The sequence below is a fragment of the Acanthochromis polyacanthus genome, chromosome 1, assembly GCF_021347895.1.
Source record: "Acanthochromis polyacanthus isolate Apoly-LR-REF ecotype Palm Island chromosome 1, KAUST_Apoly_ChrSc, whole genome shotgun sequence".
NCBI lineage: Eukaryota > Metazoa > Chordata > Actinopteri > Pomacentridae > Acanthochromis > Acanthochromis polyacanthus.
The window spans coordinates 31779612-31797983 of record NC_067113.1 but is presented as its reverse complement, the minus strand read 5'-3'; the positions used below and the strand labels follow the sequence as shown (position 1 = coordinate 31797983).

The 18372-nt window shown below is 37.4% G+C and overlaps 1 protein-coding gene across 2 annotated transcripts in view; it reads right to left on the bottom strand.

Moving 5' to 3' along the window:
- The window catches only part of gfra4a (GDNF family receptor alpha 4a), a 221412-nt gene that overhangs the window by 65382 nt on the left and 137658 nt on the right, over positions 1-18372 (bottom strand). For both annotated transcript variants that reach the window (XM_022191617.2, XM_051952877.1), the window contains exon 2: positions 22-303. In XM_022191617.2, coding sequence (XP_022047309.1) covers positions 22-303 — 282 coding nt within the window. The remainder of the gene's footprint in view (positions 1-21; positions 304-18372) is intronic.

Sequence of the window (18372 nt, the reverse complement as noted above, 5' to 3'; positions counted from 1 at the left end):
CCACCCGTGGGCAACTCTTACCGTGCAGCACGGACTGGTGCAGGCTCCAGTAGATGCTCAGGCAGTTCTTCTCCTTCTTCATGCCTCGTTTACACTGGCAGCCGTGCAGAGGGGTGGACAGCAGGGCCGTCATGGCGTTCTCGCACTGGTTCCTCGCCCCGGGCCCCAGCTTCACGCTGCCGTCCCCGGCCACGCACTGCCTGAGGGTGCGCAGTCGCGGGCTGCAGGTGTCGTCGCTGGAGCAGGTGTCTCCGGCGCGAAGGCAGTCCCTCCCACCGACAGACAAAGCCAGACGTGGGACTCCTGCAAGGCAAGACAGAGGGCAGGTCAGAGTCGTGCTGCAACATCACAACACCGATCTGTAGAGTATGACAGTATGTTCATTTAAAAACCAACATGTGCAATAAATTAAGCAGCAGGCACATTCAATAGCAGTTTACACAATAAGAAAACACAGAATAATAGGGTATAAAGTGAAGGTAAAATAAAATGTAAAAATTACTTCTGTACTCTTGTCAGGGTATTTATTTTCAATTTTTTTACATCAAGTGTAAAAGTGTAACGCAGAATCTCATTCAGTCTTCAAGGAAAGACTAAAAATCAGCTCCTCACTGAACCTTTGCACTTGACAGACTGCAAAAATGTAAAAAAAAAAAAAGAAATTCCCATGACCTCCCGCACGGTCTGTAGACACCAAGATCACACTTGAACTTGTTTTATGTGTTGAATCTACTCTCAGATGTACGTCGCTAAATTAAATTATAAATTGCAAATAAAGCTGACTTGAGAAAGCGCACAAAGAATTCCTATGTGCCTGTAGTGTAATGCACCCTTGCAAAGGGCAATAAAACTCTATTATATCCTTCTTTTAACACATAAAACCACAGGTTGAGCGTAAATAACAAGAACTTCTGTTTTTTTTAATTAACTGAAAACCACATTAACCTGAATTCAGAGCACTTTCTGTGCATTTTCTGTATAGAAGGATAAAGAACTAAGAAGTGTATTTTTTTTAAAGTATGACACACTTAAAATGTCATTAATCGTCAACAATATATAATTTCTTTGATTATTTATTTTACAAAAACTATAAAAATCTGATATCAGTGTGTTCAGATTTTCAATTCAGCCAATTTTTCCAAGTGCCCCCTGGTGCTACTAAAACTGGGGGGGAAATGATGGCTCTAGACACTATAAATAATTATTTACATTATGAACTTGTATTCCATATTGGTCTCCTCCCATCTGCTCTGTACAAACACTGGCTGCAGTTCAGCTAAAAAGTCTCTGAATTTCTGTCATGTGACTGTTGGTCACAGGTGAGGCATTAATAGCTTCATAGTTGCACTGAAATGTGCAGAATTTTTATTATTTTACATAATTTAATGAAGATAAACAATTTTTTTTTTTTTTACTGATTTTATAAATGAAATATGTAAACTTAAGCGACTAATGAACTGTAATGACTTGAAGGTCAGATTTGATTCATTCTCCTGATGTAACCATACATGGTTCATTCAAGGACAGCCAGAAAGCTGAAAATCCAATTTTTCTTTCTGTTTTTACAGCCTCTGGCTCTGCTAGACGATGTAATTTTGGCAGTTTTTTTTTCAAGATTACATAACTTAAAAATCCACCAGTAGGTTTTGGGGTTTGGAGATTGAACCAATTTGAGCTTTTATGGCTAATTTGAGGTGACGCTGCAGGTGGAACTAAATTGGTGCAAAGATTTTGATTTATTCAGTGTGAGGTTAGACAGGTAGAATAAAAAAGGCTAAAAATCACACGTTCTATCCCTTTCTCTCTTGTAGTGTTGTCATCTAGGCAACTGAAAGCATGCATGAGACCAAAGTTTGTCCAAATAGTTTGGTCTGTTGGTTACAAAGCTGTTTGTGGATGCATCTAAGATAAATGAAATAATAATTTACCCTTGCATAAAGATAAAAGACAGAAACACTGATGCAGCAGAGGTTGACCTTCAGTCTCCAGTATAGGTCGAGCTCATTAAACTGTGAATCCTGGTAAACATTACACCCCTCAGGTTGTAACACAGAGTTCATGATACAAATTCGTAGCCTCAATGCCCCAGAATGTCAGAACTGTCATCACATCATCATCATCATCATCATCAGGGTTAATCAGCTGTTTTCTCAGACTCAGAATCGCTCCCCGTGATCAGTGAACTGACTTTGAAACATGAAGTTGGCGGATTGCTCCTTTAACGACATCAAAACAAACTGGTGAATAAACGCGAGGATTTTCACGACTCATTGGTTCATTGCAGAAATAATAAAGGTGAAGCGAATTCCATAATTGCATAAAATTTTTATATCCCCTGTCAGCGTCCATCAAGCACAGTCAACGATGCATCTCACTACTGTATCCAAGCTTTTTAAAATTACATTCCCATCGCCGGGGGCGGCGCTACATTATTCATGAATTCATGCAGTTGTCACATGGAATATATCTGACGCCGCTGACTAGATTTTGATGAAACTTGGGGGGATGATGCATCTCACCAATAGATCCTGGCATGCTCAGAATTACACCGAAGCGCTTCAGCTCCAGTCAAAACAAAGTGTCATGTTTGTAACGGATTGGCCCGGAGAGGGGCTGCATCATTTGCGGGGGGGACAGCGTGTTTACTGTTGCCTCGTTTCATGTGGCACTAATCACATGCAAGCTTTATTCCCCTAAGGACAATAAACGCTTGTTTATTCCCCGCTGTCTGAGGGCTCTTACTCACTCTTATAAACGATATAGTGGTTTCTAATGCATCCTTGTATGGTTAAGCCCCAACTTGTTGAAAGCCGTGCCAATTTTTTGATTTGTAGTGCCTTTTTTAGTTGACCAGTGAGTCCTTTATGGTTGGAAATTACACAAACAAGTAACAAAACATTGGTTCAGATGGGTTTTTGGTACTTATTCACTATAAATGGCTTGATCCATTATTCATATCTCTTTAAGCTGTCGCCAGTTTTTGAGGAAATGCAGCTTCAACATCATTCCAAATGGTTTAATGTGAATTTATACAATGTTCTAGAGCCTTCTTATACACTACCGAGTGGGAACAAATGATGCAGTAGTCCTCCAACCAGTTACTAGTACCAACCAAACAACTTTAGTTAGCTTTGTAAGGACCTCCACATGCATGTTGTGGTTGTTCACATTATGGGAAAAGCCTACAAAGTCATATCCGAGTGTTTCAAGTGCAAGTAGTCACAGTGCAAAGTAGGACAACAAAAATACAAGACATTTCACATTCAGAAAAATCTCAAAGGACACGGTAGGAAGCCAAAAGTGACCCCATATTAGCAAGAACAATAGAGGAGATCCAAGGATCAACACCTAAACCATCCTGATGAATCTGAGCAGTTCTGGTAGCAACATCTCAATCAGACATTAAAGAACTCTGGTCTACATGTACAAAGACCAACAAGGACTTTCATCCTCTAAGATGGACACACAAAAACTCTAAAAAAGAAAGGCTGTGGTCATCAATTGTGTGGTTATATGGGATGAAAATGGAGTTGTTTGGACTCAAAAACATAGCTTTTAATTGGCAAAAGAAAAGAGAAGTATTTTACCCAAGAACGCCAACCTCACAGTCAAAAATGGTGGTGGGAATGTAATGTCTTCCAGGTGTTTATTCAACCTGATAGGTGGGGAAACTTTGTCAAAGTTAACAGCATCATGAGAAAAGAGGACAGCGGGTTTCTAGAGGAAAACATCAGGGAGTCTGGAGAGAATCTTGGACCTTCCAACAAGACAAAGATCTTAAGCATGCAACCAAAGTGGTGAGAAATGGTAACCAGAAAACTGTATCAACATTTGGAGTCCAGACCAGAATCAAATTGAGAAAAGTGAGGAGGAAACAGAAAGACCAGAGCGATGGCAAGAAGGTCTTTCAACTGCAAAGACCTGAAGATCAACACAAAAAAAGAGCGGAACAAAGTCCTCATAGAGACACGTGAAAAGATTGTAAGCAAGTGCAAGGACTAACGAATTTAAGAACTGAATTCAAGAACTATAAGAACTAAAGGCTTTACCAATGATTAAGGCTATGAGTAGTTCTTGACATGACTCTAGTAGGAAAAATGTCCAAAAAAAAAGAACATAAAAATAGTTGTATGTCTCATTTATATTTTTAACACAATGTCTAACTGCCTATTAGGTATGAAGGAAAACTGACTTAAGTTGGGCTGCACAGTGGTGTAGTGGTTAGCACTTTCACCTCGCAGCAAGAACATCCCTGGTTCCAATCCCAGCCTGAGCCCGGGATCTTTCTGCATGGAGTTTGCATGTTCTCCCTGTGCATGCGTGGGTTTTCTCCGGGTTCTCCGGCTTCCTCCCATAGTCCAAAAATATGCTGAGGTGAATTGATGACTCTAAATTGCCCGTAGGTGTGAATGTGAGTGTTATTGTTTGTCTGTATATGTATATCTGTGATTGTTTGCCTGCGACTGACTGGCGACCTGTCCAGGGTGTCCCCTGCCTTCACCTGAGTCAGCTGGGATAGACTCCAGCACCCTCCGCGACCCTAATGAGGATAAAGCGGTGTATAGAGAATGGATGGATGGATGGATGGATGGATGACTTAAGTTGGCATAACTTCATGTATCTATCTATGGACGGGAGGTATTTTGTTAACCATGTTTGCCATCTTTTGTGAAGTTGCTGAAATCTGCTAATAAGTTGTGCAGAAAACACCAAGTCCAACTGAAGGCAACAGGAAAGTCATTACCTTTGCAGGTTCACACACCAAAGTACATGAAAAAGATAACAGATCACTGAAGTTTTTGAAATTTGCTTGTCAAATAACTGACATGTTTCACCCAAAACCACAAACTTGAACAAAGTGTAGGAAAGGTCAGGAGATGACAATCAGTGTCTGGACTTCTGCTCTGTGTTTCATAGAAATCCATCCAAACATAGTTGAGATGTTTCAATCTGGACCAAAGTGATGGATCTGCTCACCGACAGGACCATCCCTGGAGCCACGCTGCAAGCTGGACTACAGGAAGAAAAACCCTCTAACCTAATGATGGGTCAGTCGACACAAACTCCTGCTGTGCACCGACACTTTCTTCAAACGCACTGAACTTTACTTCAAACTGCAGTCGAGTTCTGAAAGTTTCCACACACACCGAACATGACGGAGTGGATTTTGGTGCAGCGTGTGTAAAATGATACCTAATACATCTGGAATATTACAATTCGAGCGGAACGGTGCAGGCATAAAAATATAGTATTGGGTGTAAATATTTCACAGTGTAAATATATTGCCTCCATAAAAACTGGAATAAGCTGAATACGTATGAAATATTGGCAGAAAGGGCGGAAAAAGATGCTTTTTCCAAGAAAACGTAAAATGTTAAGAGGTCAATTAAATATCCAACAGTGCAGCAGTATTACAGTAACCCCTATTCACTGCTCGCTGAATATTTTAGCAGGTTGCATAGAAAGTGTTGGATATTAGTGTAAAACAAGCGGTTAGCGACTGCCTGACAGATTCCCAGAAACCGACGACTTGGTGAGACTTTCTGCATTTGATTAAAACTTGATCAAATTCGATCCCTTCACAGCTCAATCAAGTGATAAGAAGCAGAAGCTGATTTCTAATTAAGGCAGAAACTTGATAATTTTTCAGAAAACTGTCAGAATTCTACCTCTTCATTCAAGTCAAACTCTGAGAAAAAAAGATCCTCTCTGTGGAATAAAACACTTATGATGGTATGAGTCTTTTTTTTTTAATTATCTGATTATGTCTTTCACAAAAAAAAAAAAAAAAAAAAAACTGGAATCAACATTTTTCTAAGCACCTCCAAGTGTTACCAATACTGGGAAAAAAATAAGGTGGCTCTACATATTATAGATAATTAACTTTTTGCATTTTCAATTTGTTTCTATCCTGGTCTCACATCTGCTCTGTGCAAACACTGCCTGCAGATCAGCTGAAAAGTCTCTGAATTTCTGTCATGTGACTGTTGATCACAGATAAGTCATTTATAGCTTCATAGTTGCACAGAAAAATGCAGAAATGTTATTATTTTCCATAATTTAATTAAGGCAAACTGGTAATTTTTGGTAATTTTTTAAATGAGATATATAAAATAAAGCGACTTCAATGAGTTTTCACAATTTAAAGCTCAGATTTGGCTCATTTTCCATGATTTTTTAAATGATGCATTCAAGAACCACCAGAAAGCTGAAAATCCAATTTTTCTTTTACAGTTTTACAGTCCCTGGCTCTGCTAATTTTCAGATTCCCAGAAACCGATGACTTGGTGAGACTTTCTGTTTAATTAAAACTTAATTGTTTCCGATCCCATCACAGCTCAATCAAGTGATAAGGAGTGAAAGTTGATTTGTAATTAAGGCAGAAGCTTGATATTTTTTCAGAAAACTGTCAGAATTTTGAATCTCCATTCGAGACAAACTCTCAGAAAAAATGTCCTTTGCGCATAATGATACATTTATGGTGGCATGAATCATTTAAAAAAATGAAAAAAGTCTCTAAATTTCTGTCAAATGATTGTTGGTCACAGATGGGTCATTAACAGCTTCACAGTTGCACAGACAAGTGCAGAATTTTTATTATTTTACATACTTTAATCAAAGTAAACAGTTCATTTTGGGCACATTTTCAAGAAAGATATGTAAAATAAGGTGACTTTAATGAATTATCACAATTTAAAGCTCAAATTTGATCTTTCTTTTACAGTTTTACAGTCTCTAGCTCTGCTAAACCATGTAAATGTGGTGATTTTGACAGATTCCCAGCATCTGACTACTTGATGTTTAGTTAAAACTTACTCCAATTTGATCCCATCACAGCTCAATCCAGCGATAAGGAGCGAAAGCAGACTTTTAATTATGACAGAAATTTGATATTTTTTCACTAGTTGACGCAGAAAACTGTCAGAATTTTACATCTCCATTCGAGTCAAACTCGAGGTGCAACACGAGAGAATCCGGTGGACGTCCTCAGCTGATTCTTGCGAAGAATACGAGTTAACTGAACACGAGTTCTGCAGGAGACTCCTCAACCTTTTCCACGGAGTCAGCTAATCTAACCGGCGAGCTGTCAATAAAAGTCCAAACAGACAGTAAGGCAGAGGAGCTTGTTGCTATGGGTTTGGGATGTTTGTGGATGCTGCTGAGAGAAAGCATCTGCCACTCAAGTGAAGAGCTCATCTTCGCCGAGGTCTTGACAGGCAGCCAAAAAAAAGTGAAAAAAATCCCCTTCAACAAGTCATTTATTCCACCGTAGAGTCTCACGATCTGATTTACTTTATGTAAAGCAAAAGGGAGGGAAAAGAGAGAGGGGAAAAAAAACTGCAGGGTGAGATAATGTCATTCGTTTTTGATGCAAATCAGCTCCACTCGAGAGTTTTCTTGGAAGAAGAGATGGTACCTTGAAAAAAAAGAAAGAAGCCTGATGTCAAGATACTTCGCTTCGCTTTGAGAAAACTCTCAAAAAGCAGATTTGCAATGGAAATGCACAATATTAACTCATCCCACTGGTAGCTGTTTCTTCCACTCGCTTTAAGAGAAACAATATTTAAACATGTTTCGAGCGGTTTCTTTCGCCTCTCCGTTAGCAGAACTGCAGGTGGGAGCCGATGTGTGGGTGGTGGATGTGGGTGTTCTGATGCTGAAGGTGGAGCAGAGAGGACGGATCCCTCAGCTTCAAGGGAAGAAAGAAAGAAATAAAAAAAGAGAGACACACAAGCAGCCCCTGTGAGGAGCAACGGCGGCAGTGGCAGTGCAAATCTTATTAAATTGCAACTAATCCAGTGTGGAGAGAGGTTTGATATTTGTCTGAGAAATTAAGCAGCACTCCAGATTGGGAGAGATAACTGTATGCCTGGAAACAGAGCCGCGGCGCAACGGCAGTTCAAAGACAAACAGTCAAAACCAATTAGGAGAAATCAGCTGCCTTGTCATTCAAATTCGTTCCATCCTACATGCCTCCCTGTTTATCCCACTGAGGTAAATAATCTGTTTGAGCTCCGTCTCTCTGCCTTTTTTTGTTGCTGTGCTTCCTTTCCTCGTTGTCTCCCTCTGATTTCCTCTCTTCCCTGCGTCATTCTTCTTTCCCACTTATCCCCTCAGCTTTCTTTTTTTATTTTTCCCCTCTCATCCCTCACTTGTCAAAAACAAAACACCTGGTGTAGTTCACAAGAAGCGCATTCTGAAATTAGAGGAATAGTTTCAACAACTGAATTGCCGTTTTTCCCTGTGATCTCAGAGGGGAGCAAGTTGGGCTTCGTTCCCAGAGCCGGGGAAAACAAAAACAGAAGCGTGGGATACATTAGCATCAACAGAAACATGATGCAGCATCGTGGGCCTCCAATGAAAAGCATCTGCAGCACGAGAGGTGATCTAGCTGTGACAATGCAGCTGATTAACCCGGATATCTCACGCAAAACTAACAAGAACTACCTGCTTATGCGTCACACTAGAAGCAAGAAGCAGCATCTCATTGGGTGGCTCCTCACGTACTTCTTGCCGCCCACCTAAACCCCAGGCTCCTCTACAGCCACCGGGCATCAGTCACTGCCATCAGCTGGCCGACTATCACCCAACCAGAGAGCTTTCTTTAAAAAAAAAAATCCACAAGCTGTGCGGAAAGCACTGCATTCTTGTTATTTCACATAAAAGGAGGGCTCAGTGAGATTCGCCACTCGATAGCTGATGTCCGTCACTGTAAAGAGTTCATAAAAACAGGAGGGAGAGCTGTGATATCGACAAAACGAAGGATGTGAAAACAGTCGTTTCATTTGGATTCCACAGAGAAAGAATCCAAGGTCAGAGTTCTGGATTATTCTTGTTCCTAATTTCTAGCAGTTGTTGTAACTTTTATGTCAAAGAAGGAGGATTTTTTTTTACACTTTCCTTTTAATTTCTTAGAGAGTTTGGATTGTGTTACTGCACAATAATATTACTATATATATTACTATATTATAATTTAGCTCTTGAATCAAAAAGCAAAAATGCCCCAAATATCTAAAATGCTTCTCATTTTCATCTTCCTAAACTTGAATATCTTTTGAATTGGATCGACAAAACAAACACTTTTAGGGCATCAGCTTGGGGTATTTTTCGTTATTTTTCAGCACTACTAAGTTCAAAACTTCCACCTTTAGGGTTTTGCATCCTAAACGTGGAGCATTGTCTGTATATAAAAGATAAATGTAGCTTTGGAGCCTGAGAAGTGCCTTAAACCTGCATTTTCTCGACCGGCCAGCAGGGGGTGACTCCTCTGGTGGCATATACATATAGAAGTCTATGAGAACATGAGCCGACTTCTCACTTGATTTGCTACCTCAGTGAACATTTTCCAAATGACTTTATGGTCTCATTTGTTACCTTTAAGTCTCCGTCAATAAATAAAGGTGTTAGTTTTGTAAATTATGGTCCCATTTAAAGGAAAGCAGATCATAAAACAGGGTGTGTTTTAAGGCCGAGCTACTTTTTGATCGGCAGATTTCTGTCAGTTATCGGATTTCTGGATTCCAAAGCTCGTTGTTCTTAATTTCTAGCAACTGTTGTAACTTTTATGTTTAGTCTTTTGCCAAAGATGAAGCATTTTTTACATTTTTCTTTTAATTTCTTAGAGAGCTTGGATTGGCCAATTTATTGCTTGAGTTACTGAGCAAAAATGCCCCCAAAAATCTCAAATGTTTCTCTTTTTCATCCTCCTAAACTTGAATATCTTTTGGATTCGATCAACAAAACAAACACTTCAAGGGCATCATCTTGGAGTATTTTTTGCTATTTATCAACGCTACTACTTCAAATCTTCCACCTTTAGGGTTCTGCATTCTAAATGTGGAGCATATTCTGTATATAGAAGAAAAAAGCAGCCTCAGAGTCTGAAAAAAATGACTTAATGTTGTATTTTCTCTAACACAGAGAAGGAGGCGACTCCTCTGATGTCAAAAAGAAGCCTCATTATATAGAAGTCAATGAGAACATGAGATAATTTGATTTGTTTCCTCAGTGAACAATTTAGAAATGGGTTTATGGTCTCATTTGCTAGCTTTAAGTCTCATTTAATAGATAATGGTGTTAGTTTTGTAAATTATAGTCCTATTTAAAGGAAAATAGAGGATAAAACAGGGTGTGTTTTAAGGCGATGCTACCTTCTGATTGGCAGGTTTCTATCAGCTATCAGATTTCTGGATTATAAACCTACTTGCTTTTTAGCAACTGTCGTAACTTTTATGTTTAGCTTTCTGTTGTAGGAGGAGGATACTTTTCACACTTTCCTTTTCATTTCGTGGTGCATCTGCATTTATAGGAAGAGCATGTTTTTTTCTCCAGTTTGGCAGTACTGGTGGGACATGATTAGTAGCTGCCAAAGCAGATGCAATGAGTCATCTCGGTTAAAAAGCATTCAGGGAGGCACAGTTAGCTAACGAGGAACAACAATACACAGAAACAAAAAGCCCTCAGTAAAAAAAAAAAAAAAGAGATGCTTCAAATTAAAAAATAGAATAAAACAAAAGTAAATTAATAAATTCTATGGAGATACTTGTATATAATAGTTTAGTTGTTTGGTCTATAAAATGTCATGTTTATTCCAAATTGGTGATGCAGATCTTCTTTTCTGATGGTTCAATTTACCGAAAAATGTCCTTAACTGCCCCAGTTTTGTGACTGCAGACTCGATTGAGACGTGAAACTGAAGTTGGTTGGACAAGCACTTCAAAAGAGACTTTTCCACAAAACGTCCAAACACAAAATCCTCTACAGTCGAGCCCTTAAATCGGTATCTTTGCAACAAGCTTCAAACCGAAGCTCCGAGTTCACAGCAGCGACTGAACTAACGCAGATCTGAGCTCACGAGCGAATGAATGAAGTTTGTTTTCTCAATTTGCGGCTCCGTGTAGCTGCTTTATGTCTAGAAAAAGCTGCATCTTTCTCTTCATCAGTCGCTGTTCGGCTCGATGGCTCGCCATAGACGGTGTGATGAGTCCTATTAGGGATAACAGGCTCTCCGATCGTTTGGTAAATCTTTGACAGTGCCACCGAGGGACTGCGCTTTTTGTTTCTGTATATTGTAGTTCCTTATTAGCTAACTGCGCCTCCCCAAACGCTTTTAAACTGAGATGACTCACTGCGTCTGCTCTCTCAGCTACTAATAATGCCCCACCAGTCCTGTCAAACTGGAAAAAAACATGTCCTTCCTATAAATGCACATGCAAAAACAGCACCACAAAAAAACAACATTTAGCCACATTAGCTTCAATTTGGCTCATCTTTGGGCAACAGTTGGTCCTCCAAAATTCATTGAGAAGAACCAAGAGACCACTCAGAATATTACTTTCTCTTCCCCAGATTTCACAGTGGCTAATCTATCCCAAAGAAAGTCATTATTATTCCAGAATAAACCACACAGCTGCAATTTCCTGCATTTTTCTGTCCTCTCAGAATGGATAGTACACAGAAAAACTTTTATTGTGAAAGGAAAAATACCCCAAAACCCATTTTGCAAGTGAGTAAATAACTTCGCCCTTTAGATGTGAGATCATATTTCTTTTTTTTTTTTTTTTAAATGTTTTGCAAGATAATAATAAATTGATTTGTGTGAACGATGCGACGGGGGGAATGGAGCGATTATTACTCTGAAGTTAGATTGCCAGATCAGTATTTGAAAAGAAATGAAAGACAAAAGCTCAAGACTTCAATCAGCGGCTCTAAAAACTCTAAATTGGATATTATGATAATGAAGATGACTTTTTTATGTGGCTGGAAAATAGTTACTACATGAGAGAACAATAATATTAACAGAAAGGGAAGAGAAATTGTCATTTTAAGGTGGAAGCAGCCAAATGTGAAACTCACCTTTGGAAGTTTTCTCTCACCTACAGAAAAAAAATGGTATCACAATGATCATTTCAGTCAATATTGATGATTATGGGTCATTTTTAATCCCCTATTTCAAATAAAGACCAACACAACCGATTTGTCAAGATACCAACATAATAATCTTAACACAAAATTTTTTAAAAAGTGTACACAAATGGTCAGATTACAGATAATGAATTAGAAAAATCACAGGAAAAAAGCATCAATTCACATGTTAACCCTAAAAAACAGGCTTAAACCTGCAGTCAACATCTGGAAAGGCAGTAATCCAAGCTTATTTGTGCAGATTTCCGAAATTCCATCACTTTTAAAACCTAAAAATAAGAACAAAAAGTAGCTTTATCACTGCAGTGGACTGAGAAATTAATCAGTGACATAATTATCAGTGTTATTTACAGATATTTATTAAAATTGTTCAGTGTTGAAGAAAACAAAACAGGACATAACCCTAAATAACGTCAACACAAAAAGTATTTTTACAAATATCAGTTAGTTCTACAACAGCGCCTGAAAGTCAAAATCACCTCAACCCAATAATTCAAGCTTCTTGCTATGTTTTCCGCCATTCAATCCCTTTAAACAACAAGAAAAAAAGCTGGATATTTCTCCTTTATATTACTGTAATGAACTAATAAATGAACTCACAGAATGTGACAAGTCAGACTATCATCTGCCAAATAATCTAAGCCTAATTGTCACGTTTTTCACAAATGTAAACCCCCCAAAACTCATAAAACGCTAACACAAAGCTGCATATCCAGTCTGTTGTTGCAGAGAAATTAACTCATTGCCATAAGTGGGATTCATCGGGCCAATGTTTGACTGCAATTTTATTATTTTTACTGTATTTAAATCATAAAAAATAACTATTTTACCACTCTAGCCATGTAAAATGTGTCACTTCATGGCAGACGTACACCCGCAGTCAACATCTGGAAAGTCAGAATAACATCCACCTAATAATCCAAGCTGATCTGTGCAGTTTTCCACAATTTTATCACATTAAAATCCTAAAAACAAGAGCAAAAAGCTGCAGAATCAGCTTATTGTTGCAGAGAAATTAACTCCAAAGCGTGGCATTCCACATCAAAAATCAACATTTTTACAAATTTCATTTACCTTTTGCAATGTTTGACTTTATTTTTATGATTTTTGCCCTATTTAAATTGGGAAAAATTATTATTTTACAGATCAAGTCACGTGAAACGTGTCAACAATGGCAGACTTATACTAGGAGTCAACATCTGCCAAGTAATCCAAGCTTATTTTGTTTGTTTTTTCCATTCTTTTACTTCAAAAATTCAAGAAAGTCTAGAACAAAAAGCTGAATATTCAGCCTTTACATTACATTTACATTGTCACTGATAAAAGTGAGATTCATCTGCTGTGAAGAAGTTGTCGGTCCTAAAATATGGCATTCCACATCAAAAATCAAGATTTTTACAAATCATACTTCAGTTTTTACCATGTTTCCCTGTAATTTCATTATTTCAACTGTACTTAAATGAGTAAAAAAACAACTATTTTATGGATCAAGAGACGTGAAACGTGTCACCTTATGGCAGGTTTATACCTACAGTCAACATCTGGAAAGTCAGAATAACATCCACCCAATAATACAAGCTTATTTGTGCAGTTTTCCACAATTTTATTGTATTAAAACCCCCAAAACAAGAACAGAAAGCTGCATAATCAGCCTATTGTTGGAGAGAAATTAACTCATTGCCACACGTGGGATTCATTGAGTCAATGTTTGACTGTGATTGTATAATTTTTACTGTATTTAAATTATAAAAAAACTATTTTACCGGTCTAACCATGTAAAACGTGCCACTTAATGGCAGATCTATACCAGCAGTCAACATCTGGAAAGTCAGAATAACATCCACCCAATAATACAAGCTTATTTGTGCAGTTTTACCCATTTTTATCACGTTAAAACCCCCAAAACAAGAACAAAAAGATGCATAATCAGCCCATTGTTGCAGAGAGATTAACTCATTGCCCTGAGTGGGATTCATCGGGCTGTGGAGAAGTCGTCGGTGCTAAAACGTGGAGTCCACTAGAAGACAGAAACAACATCGTCCTGAACCACGTCCAGCCTGCCAGCTGCACCCCGATGCATCGCGCCAAGCAGCCAGAGGAGCTGCACAAAGACGACAATGATCCCGACCGCAGAACAACTGGCTGTCAAGCAGACACCCCGTTATCCCCCGTTCTCATTACCTTATTCCCGTCTTTAGCCGTACTAACGCGCCGGTCAGACACACAGAGCAGAGCAGGTGTTTACGTCCACCGTTTGTCAGATGGACCGGGACAAAAAGAGCCTTAATAACTGCTGTAGACGCCAATGTTTGGAGGAAAATACACTTAAAATGTCATCAGCTTGTGAGTAAAATGCTCTGTAGGAAGGAGAGAGAGGATGTTTTCTTGAATTGGGTGTTTTTTTTATTTATCCCTCCTGAGTTGTGCCATGAAATCCACAGACTTGATAAAAGAGCCCAGTGTCAGTCCAGATGTAATTGTTGCCAATTTTCTCAGTTAGAGAGCAATCTGGGGAAACAAGGCTATTTGTTTCATCTATTGTCTGGGCGCTGTCATTCTGACCTTTAAAATCCTTAGTCTTGTTTGAGCGCAGTGGCTTTGACACTTGCAGTCTTTACTGGTGATTGCTTGTAATGTCTGGGATGTTGGAACTAGAAGCTTTTTTCTCGCAGCGAGCCGGTGGATAAGAGCGCCGGCAAAGCACAGAAAACCCTGAAGTCAATGCTGAGCTGACATTTACTTTCTTTTGTCTGAGTAAATACTGTTTAGGAACAATTATCCATTCAATTCTATGCATCTTACAGTGTAAATTAATACAGAGTTTATCCTGCGCACTTCTAAAAATGTATTTAATTGTAATTTTTATGAACAATTTACTCTTGTTTTACATTTTTTTTATTATTAGAAATAATTGCTAGCAAACATACACATTACATGTTAATACTTTATATTTTAAATTAAAATTTTAATGTACATGTTTATTAAAAAAAGGTGAAAACAGTAAATCTATGTGAAAAAGATTAATTTTTATAAACAATAATTTGCTCTTTGACCAGGCAGCCAAAAAACTATTTCTTCTGTGTGCAAATCAGAAAAAAAAATCATATAATTCTAACTTCTTTGGAAGAAGAAATATGTATATTAATGATTGAAAATTAACACAAAAAAAAAGATTTTGAATTACAGATGAGCAAAATCCATGAATGTATGTATTAACCATAAAAAAAAAGGCCAAAAATGTTTGACAATATTTGAATAATCAAAAAGTATTACTTTACATATATTTGCTGTTATTTCAAAGAAAACAATAATTTATATTAAAGATTAAAATTGGTAAATAATTTTTTTAGATTGGGATTCCACAGGTGAAAAAAATCTGCTAAATTCCAGATAATATCCATTAAAATAACAGAAAAATATACATTTATATGATGACTGAAAAATACTCAGCCATAACTCTAAACAATCAATAACATAATAATGATAATGTAATTATTTTACAGATATTTGAAAGAAAATTTATGAGCATGAATGCCAGAAAAATGTGACGTTTTTAACTCGTATTTCACAGATTGATTTACAGATTGTTTTGTTGAATTACAAATAAAGTCCAGCAAAATCACAGAAAAAAATACTGAAAGACAAACAGACTATCAAAAATATATGTTTCTACAAACAGTGTTATGTTGTTTTAACAAAATAGAAATAAAAATAAACTAAAAATGTTCTTATTTCACACATTTTTCCTGTTATTCTCACCATTGTTAAATATTTAAAATGCTTCACTTTTGTAATAATTCTTTTTTCTGGCACCTTTGCTGCCAGATTTTCAACTTTCCCCCTTTTTTTTTAAAATATATATATATTTTTTTCCAATGTAACTTTTCTTGTGAGCCCCCAGAGTGCTGCCGGGCCTGCTGGGAGATCCTCCAGCCTCAGTCCTGGTTCTGAACAGTAGTTGGTCCCAGCAGCTTCAGCCTGAAGCGCTGCTGCAGGGGAGGAGGCCTGGAGACATTTATTTCACATTATCACCTCAAACGAATCCTCTCCACTCCACTAGAGCAGCAGGTCCACATCTGAACATCTCACTTATTCACACGAGGTGACACCAAATCCCTCCTCACAACGCTGCTGCCATCATGTTAATTGTCTCTTTGTGTGTTAGCGACAAATCCTGCAAGCGGTAAGTTAATATTTTTGAATTAAGACGCCTTTTTATAGCGGGATTTTAATACAAAACCAGCACCCCAGTAAATATCAGCTGTGCTTACAGTCCAATCTAAAGTATTGTATTAGAAAATAAACCACAGAAATGAAAAAAAAACTTTTGCAAAGAAAGTTTTAATGCTCACTTGAGGTGATTTTTGAGTTTCTGCACAAACTGCCAGATGGAAACAATTTTTTTTTCGAATCGAGCAAAGGTTTAACTCACAAAACTGATTTGCTGTTTCTGCTGTTGTGCCAAAAAAAAATGATTGTAAACTTCTTGTTAAATTCGTGTTGCCGAGTTTCTATCTGTCTGCAGGTGCTTTTATCTGGATCAAACAGTCATAACATGCAGAAACGCACAACTTTGTGCCTGCAGTAGAAGGAAAAGTGTATGAAACTTTAATGTCTCTTGGAGCCAGATGATTGTGACAAAGCAAAACATTTGCAGTCCAATAGGGCTTATATTTAAAACAATGAAAGGTAATATTGTAATAGTATTTTGATATTTAGGCTATGTGTTTGACTAATATTCTTGTTTAGACTGAAATTAACATGCTTTATGGATTGGTTTTATATATAAAATAAAGAAATCATCACTCCTGCAATCGTCCTGTGGGCTGTAATCTTGAAAATGTGATTTTCATGACAGAAATCAAGCCATTTTGATGCATTAACAAAGTTTTTGCAAATAATATGGGGGTAAATGGATGCTAAACACAGCAACTTTCACTGCTATCTTGATAAAAAGCTATAGTGTTTTGCTCCCAGGAGTAAAACAACAGATTTATCATGTCAAAAAACATTTAAAAAAAAAAAAAAGTTGATTTTGATGATTTATTCTACAAAAATTGAAAACACCTGAAATTAACATATACACCATTTTCCCCAGTACCCAGAGGTGTTATTGACAGTGCCATTAATTTGAAAAGTCCCTGATTTTTTGTCATGCGACTGCTGGTTGCAGTTGAGCTGCTCCTGTCTTCCTGCTTGTGCTGAGAAGTGCAGAATTTTTTGTATTTTACAGACTCTGGTTTGAGATAAAGCTTTGTTTTTGACAAGTTTTTGAGAACATGGTGATGAAACGTGACGACTGCAAGCTTTCAGGTGGAACAGCACGTCACTGATGAGCAGTTTAAGGGACGACTGGGAAGTCTGAAATTGTTTTTCACGGTTTCCAGCTCTGAAACTGGTGTAATTTTGGCAATTTTAAAAACAAAATAGACACCTTTGGTGGTTTTATGGGGCTAAAAATACATGCCAAGTTCCCAAACACAGCCTGAGCCGTCAGCAAATCAGAAAACCTGGTAAGTCATCAGTTCTTCAATGTCACTGTTCTCTGTCCATGGTGCTGAATCTGGAACTGACTAGAAACTGGCATTTGTTTGGAGGTGAAACAAGTTAAACTTCTGTACTGCATTGAAGTCCGACTTTTAATGTACTTTTCTTGAATTTGCCATTTTATTATATGCTACAATTCCATCCTGCTACATTTTAGAGGAATTTATTTGTTTTTTTCTTTTATTTTCGAGATTTTGTTTTCTTCTGTTTTGCTAAACTACAGACAATTACTAGTAAAATCACAGAAAAAGTCAGTCTGTATACTACAGTGAACAGTCGGCATTCTAATCATACTTATAGTACGTAGTATACAGTATATACTCATTGAGAATGTAGTATGTAGTATGTTAGTATGCCATTTCGGACACAGCCTCTGTTAAAAAATTGTCAAAAAAAAATAGCCTGAGAAAAAAAAAATTGCCTTTGAATTTTTTTAAGAAAAAATGTGTCAGAAAAATATTTAAGTCTGTAAAAAAATCTCTGAAAAAAGAATTTTTCAAAAAGTCTCTAAAAATGTCCCTGAAAAAAATTTGTCTGTAAAAAATGTCTCTAAAAAAGAACTTTGTAAAAAATTGTCTCACTTTGTCTCTAAAATATTTTCTCTCTGAAAACAAAATTATTTGGATAAAAATATTGCTTAATTTTTATTTGTCTTTTTTCAATTTTCAATGGCAAATATATTTTTTTCAAAGACAACCTTCACTGCTGCTGTTTTAGCTCCATACATTTCATGTGTGAAACCTTATTAATGCATCAAAATGACATTTTTTTTGCAGTGTTTTGCAAAAAGGTAGTTTGCTAAATGTGGCCATTTTCAGAATTGTACTTTTTTAGCACCAATTCATAGGATTATTTATAGGCCTTGTGCTTATTTATAGGGTACTATGCTGTGATTTTACT